Source organism: Athene cunicularia (genome assembly GCF_003259725.1).
Source record: "Athene cunicularia isolate RWA chromosome 1 unlocalized genomic scaffold, athCun1 chr1_part1, whole genome shotgun sequence".
NCBI classification, from domain to species: Eukaryota; Metazoa; Chordata; class Aves; order Strigiformes; family Strigidae; genus Athene; species Athene cunicularia.
In genome coordinates this window covers 18342385-18348877 of record NW_020799091.1, presented here as the reverse complement: position 1 = coordinate 18348877, position 6493 = coordinate 18342385, and the positions used below count along the sequence as shown (strand labels likewise).

Below are 6493 nucleotides of genomic sequence, written 5' to 3'. Positions count from 1 at the left end.
GGGGGGGGGGGGGGGGGGAAGTTTAAGATATTTTGTTGAATGAGAGAAAGGCAAGGTATATATATAATTTGTATTTCACCTCCTCCAGCATGCTTAAACAAGGGACACTGAGACACAGTTTGCAAGAGAGGTAGATTACTGTGGCTATTGCTGGTTTTTAGCACTGGAGGGGTTTTACTTCGTTACTTCTTATCCCTCCAAATTTGCATGTGTTGTATCTTCAGTGTATTTTCAGGAAGCCTGCTTTAGATTCAAAGACACAGGAGTATGTGAAACTTCTGGGGGTGTTTACATTTGCCATTTGAGAAGCCATCTTTATAGTTCAGTAAATGTGTAGCTGAAGGTTGTTGCCAACAGCAGTCATGTGAGTTATCAAGGCAGTGGGGGTCGTTCAAAGGCAAGACTGAGAAGTTGCTTCCAGTGCAACATAACTTGTAGAATTTACACAAGAGCAGGACCCTTGTGCAAACAGCAGAGTATTCTTTTGCATTAGGAAAATGTTCAGCAGAAGACTGTAGCATTTACTAATGGGATAAGATGGCATTAGGTTCTTACAGACAGTACTGGTAGGTCTTCTTTTTAACTGTGTGGCAATAGTATTGTGTCGGTGTGCCACTTCTTGTCTATCAATCTGCTTTTTTGCATCAGAACTGTGAGTGGCCTGTGTCAGGTAAGGCTTTAGGCTGATGACTGGAACAAGCCTGTAGGAGAATTATAGTTAGGGGTGGGGGGCCATTTTTAGTTTGCAGTGTAGGGTGGTGGGTTTTTTTGCTTTGCTATTACAGAATTCCTGTTGACTTTACTTACTTTTCAGCTCTGGATCCAATCAGTCCTTTCCTACTCGACCACTCAGTGAATCACAAAATCGATTACTAGCCAGTGACAGTCAGTGGGTGGAAAGTGGCCCTGAAGAGGAAAATGTTAAATCAGGTAGACTGCACCGTAACACTTCTGATGATACAGTAGTTTTGTTTGTGGTGGGTTTTTCCATTTTATTTTTTTTTTTAGGCTAAAGTCCTTAGGAATTGGTTGGAGTCAAGTAGAAGAGAATTTGTACTGTAGACTCAAGTCAGCATATTTTTAAGTTAAAGCTAACTTGTGTCTCATGCTCTGCTCTAAACTGAGTTATTACACTAAGGTAATGGATAGATAATTCTTACTTCTGCACTTCCCATTCTGAGATTTTTCTTTTCTTTTCTGACTAGGGGGAGGAAAATATTTTTCTAAAACATAACATGATAAATGTGCTTTCTGGTTTGAAGTCTTTGCTATTTGTTGTGCAAATCTGCAAAAACACATAATGGAGATTCTCTCACATTTTAGGTGCAAAAAAGCATATTACAGTTTCGTTGGAAAGCTGATCTCAGCTTACTAGCTAACCATCTCAGTGAGAAACAGGTAAGACCAACATAATTGATGGCCATTTCTGTATATGTATGAGCAGTACAACTAAAGTAGACATCTTGAAGTCAAAAGTCACTAGTCGCAGAATGCAGAGGAGTCCTCTGATGCTGGATGAGTAATAGAAAAGTCTAAATAAAATTCAGAATGACTGTGCAGAAGACAAGAATGGGAGTAATGCTGTAGTGCAGGAAACATGGGCTGGCTACATCTGAGATGAGTCAGACTAATCTTGTAATTTAGATTGAAGTGGGTAGTGCTGGCTTCGTTACCTGACCAGGGAAAAGAATCTAACCTGCTGAACAGGCAACTTCAGGATGAAGTGCTGTCTTGAGGAAGCATTGTTCTTAAGGAACAGCTCCCTAACTGACTTAATCACATATTGGTGGGCCATGCTCTACTCTTTAAGAAGCTGTGTGCGCACAAGGGAGGAAGGTCAATAGGTAAATATAGTTGTCTGCTTACGGACTGCTTTGTCACACTTGGAATTGATGGTGATCTTCTTTTACGCAAGACCTCTGCACACACTTTGCATTTAGGAAATACACTGAGTGCTGCTGCATATATGAAAACTTTCCTTGGTGTATTTCCAGTGACTAAATTAGACTTCTTTTATGTTGACTTCATGCTGTGGTGAGCTTATAAGCCCCCATTAAATTTTTCTCTCTGGAAGAGAAACAAATCTTATTTGGTCAACAACCATAGATGCTGAGGGCTGAATCATTCAAACCTCTTGCCTTTTTCTTTCTTTCTTTTTTTTTTTTCTTTTCAGAAAAAAATATGGGAGACAGAACTTGCAAGGAATTTCCATTTTCTTTGGAAAGAAAACACAGTATTTGAGTTTTATGAGCTCAGTAATTTTAGGATCACTTTTATTTTTAATAAGCCTTCTGACTTAGAATCATTGGAGGGGGCATTACTTTGTTTTCAAGAAAAAAAAAAATCTGCCTAAAGGTCTTTGTTGGTTTAAACTGATGTTGGTCTGACTGCTCAGTGCAAACTCCTACTAAACCAAAATTAGAGTAGTTAGTGATACTTACCCACTAATAATGAGTTTTCCCTTTGCAACTTTTCTTAACACTTTTATATAAATGTGCAAATAAATGTCCCAAGCAAGGGAGTCCTTTCAGCTTCTAGCTATATAAAAAATAATCTTATCTAAACAGGTTACTAAGGCTTTTCTATTCTTCATAGAAAGGAATAGATACCTTCTGAGAGCAGTTCATCCCAACAGCCTTTGATAGGGTATTATAGAAAGGTCATAATCTTTCTTTCCACTGACCTAGAAAGGGAGTATAAGTGACTGGCTTAAGATAGACAATTAGCTGGTAATAGTTTGAGATTAATTTCCTTTCTGTCCTCCCTCTCTTCCTAAAGCAAGGCCAAATTTAATAAAGGAAGATTGTGTACTTTGTGTCAGACTTGCCCAGACTGCTGAAGTTTTAAAACATGTATAAATAAATAGTGCATAATTGCATCAAACACAAAAGCATTTTGGTATGTGTTATCTCAAATAATGTTTAACTCAGTAGCCCAGTGTTTCAGCCATTCTGAGTTCAGTTGGATTTGATCACAGTTTCTGTAGGCCAAGGTTAATTCCAGTCTCCCTGCAACTGTAAGCAACTATGCAATAGCTGTGAGATATGTTCCATGCACTTTCATATACCCTGTAACAGACTTGAGAGTTGTATTTTTCAATTTTATGCCTATAACATGCAACAGAATCAAAGTCAAAGTAAAATCCCCAGATTATTCTAGAGAAAAGAGCATGATTTCAAAAGGTGGCCGATCCCCTAGCCAGCAGTTCCCCAGCCTTGCCTAGGCAAATAACAATTGTGTCCCCATATCTATCAATTTAATTCAAAATGAATGAGCAGTTCTTGTCAATAAGGGATCCAAGAGACTTTAGCCACAGGTCAGTGGTGATGGATTGATGTTCCTAGTGCAGATAATCTTCTAAAATGTAAGAGGTTTAAAACAAAAAAACAAAACAGAAACACCCATACCTCCCAGAAGCCTCATGATGACTTGAAATTACCTTAACTGCTGTTCTGAATCAGGAGTCTGTAAATCACGTTACCTAGCTGGCATTCTTGTAATGCACTATTATCTGTTTTTTTCAAAGCTAATGATGTAATTCCACTAATTACCTTTTTTATTTCACTAGGTTTCTGCAACACATTTTGTGCTTGAATATTACTTAATTTTGTTTGGAAGAAGTTGATCAGTAAAAAAATAGAACATGAACATTTTAGGAAGAGACAAGAAATTAAAGTTTCTGCACAGTACAATGGATTCTTGTAAGCACTATTGCAGAGCAGGGAAGTTAAGACAGATGCCTTAAGATTAATGTGCATTTATGCAACACTGAATTACATACTGCTACCAAAGGGCCAAATTCTGAAGTTCCCTGCTTGGATGCACAAGGTCCAGAGTGGGAACTGTGCATTTCTGTTATTTATGCTGCAGTGGTGTGGGTAGATTGCAGAGACTCCTACCTCCCCACAAGCAAACTTCACACCTTAGGCACTGCAGAAGTCACTTCCATAGCAGGTCTCCAGTGTACAGAAAGAAAGAAGAAAGGAAAAGGAAAAGAAACAATCAACATAGAGTGTGGCCAGTGGGTCTGAAGTGTGACTATACATAGTTCAGACACCAGGTGATGCGGAAAGGACTGGATGATGTCTTCTCCCCTTTTCCCATTAACCAGTCTACCCTGTCATCATAGCTCTCCAAATCTTTCAGGACTGAGGATTCCTTCTACTAGCTGTGCTTTGGAGCAAGGCAATGCCAACAACTTAAAAGCCTTTTACTTGGGTGTCGCTTTTTTGCTATAGTATTCAGCCCCCTCTTCATTTTAACTTGATTTATTTAAACCACATCAAGAACAGAGCTCAAAGAAGCAAACTTGGTTTTTAGTTGAAAAAACAGTTGTCTATCAGTATACAAAGAAAAGCCAATCCAGAAAGGAATTAACATTTGTTAGATTTTCTGTTCATGTCTGCAGTGTTCTGTATGAGGCAGTAACAAAATGGTAAAGTACCCCTGAAAAAAAAATCATTGCAGTTGCGTGTTGTTAGAAAATGGAACTGGAAGAGTGCTGCTTTTTCTGTGGGACTCTTGATGGTTTCTAAATACTGTTTTATACCTTTGTTTTATCTTTTTAATAAAGGCACAGGTTTTTATTGGTTCTAAAATACCATTTAAACAAATCTCAAGTACATATGAGAAAATCAGTGTTGGATCATACATCTGTGTTAACACATTAAAAATTTGTGCGCTTTAGTCTGCCACTTTCAAGTCGAGTTTAAGTGATGCTGAAATTGCTAAAAATTGAGTGTTTTGTGTACCTGTTCACAAAATGTGTTTCCTGTGTGAGGAATAAAGTCCATCCTAGGTACTCAAGACCTACAGCAAAAAACATGGGGTTTTTTCCCCCCTCACTCCTCTATGGAGAAGACTTCTAAATCATCTTTGGGTGGTATTGGAATTTTGCACCTGGAAAAAGTGACAAATACTATTTTCCTGTCTGTAACTTTTCTGATGTTCAGCTGATTCTGGTTACAAATAAATGTCAGCCCTTTTGGTACAGACTGAAGGTAGTAGCCAAGTTGATGATTTGGACCGAAAGAACCTGTTTAGTTTCTTTCCCAGACTGATTGCTACTTAAGTCAAATATGTTTATGATGGAGATACTAAGGTACCAAGTATTCTGTAAGGTTTAAAACAAGTATTTTTTGTCTTTGGAAAGAATAATTTTTTCTTATACTCATCTTCTAGAACAAGAACACTTTGAGAACCTGTGAACACGATTTGGTTACTGTTGGATGTTCTTGAGACAGAGACAGAAAGTCCAAACTTGCATGTTTTATAAATGTTGCAGAATGTTTCTTCAAACTTCATACAAGAAATTCTGTATTTGCTAATTTCATAACTTACAAAACCATTTGCTATATATTAAGCTGAAAGGTTTAGCTTTTTCTTCTTAAATGTCAAGTGAGAAGTGCTCATCTGAATATAAGCTCTCAGCAGTACTGCACCAGACAAAGTTCTTGGGGAAGACAACAGAGACAGAAGACTGCAAGTTCAAATGGCTTGTTCTGAATACCAGAATTTACAGCCCTAAACACTGGTGTAATGGAGGGCCCAGGGTATCACCTTGCTTTTACTGCAGCAGATTACAGCTGAGATAACACATACATGCACAGACATCATCTAGTAGAACTGTATGCAAAATCTGTTTCTCTAATGTGGTAAGTATCACTGATTCAGCAGTATGGTCTCTGCTCCCCTCCCACCCCCCAACGTTTGATACACCCCCATATGAATGTATATATACTGTAGGCTAACATCAGTATAACTTCTTTGATTTCTTAAGTTAGGATAGTTAACCTTCAAGAAAAACTGCAAGTAAACAGAATGGGCTAATTCCACGTGTGTTCTCTAGCAAGTGCTGGTCTTCTGAAACCAGTTCTTTGTATATCTGATGGACTTTTTTATGGCTTTTCATAAAGAGCTGATGTTTCTGACATCTTTATGCAGATCACAGGTACATTTTGGCCCAGATTTTTCTCACATTTCAGATGAGAAAAGAACAGTGTGCTTAGGATACTCTGGAGGCTGTAGTTCCTGTTGGTGTAAAAGCAGGCATTAGTGAAGTCACTTTGGCAAATATGAAATGTAGTAAAGTGATTCAAATATGATTCTTCCAAATTCACCACCCCCAATGTGCCCCCCCCCCCTTTTTTTATTTTTTTTTTTTTACCCCTGGGGAACTGGTTACTTAAGAGAAACTCCAGCTACACAGCTAATACAGTTGGGTGTTTTTCTTACAATTACTTATTCACAGAGTGTAAAACATACACATTGCTGTTCCTACCAAAGGCATGTTACTGGAAGAGGGCAGGAAGAGGTGTAAGTTTCTGTCACAAGGGACTTCCTACAGCATTATCCTGAGATTGCAGTCACAAGTTAGATGCATCATAAGCCTTTGATTAAAAACTTCCACTTTAAATATTCAGAGGGTTACTTTAGAGGGAGTTTGAGCGCTTCTGTTTTTAGTGATTTGAGTAGAGATGATGATTTTTGAGAG

General features: G+C 38.1%; 1 protein-coding gene across 6 annotated transcripts in view; it reads left to right on the top strand.

Moving 5' to 3' along the window:
* ZDHHC20 (zinc finger DHHC-type containing 20) overlaps positions 1-6194 on the top strand; it is a 49077-nt gene extending 42883 nt beyond the window's left edge. For 2 of the 6 annotated variants that reach the window (XM_026845523.1, XM_026845496.1), the window contains 3 exons: positions 815-930; positions 1324-1398; positions 3569-3994. In XM_026845523.1, the coding sequence (XP_026701324.1) occupies positions 815-930; positions 1324-1361 (154 nt within the window). In that variant the 3' untranslated portion in view covers positions 1362-1398; positions 3569-3994. Of the gene's footprint in view, positions 1-814; positions 934-1323; positions 1399-3568; positions 3995-5181 lie in introns of those variants that run through there. The other 4 variants (XM_026845513.1, XM_026845482.1, XM_026845505.1 and 1 more) reach the window with 3 other exon arrangements.
* Positions 6195-6493: the final 299 nt, after the last annotated feature.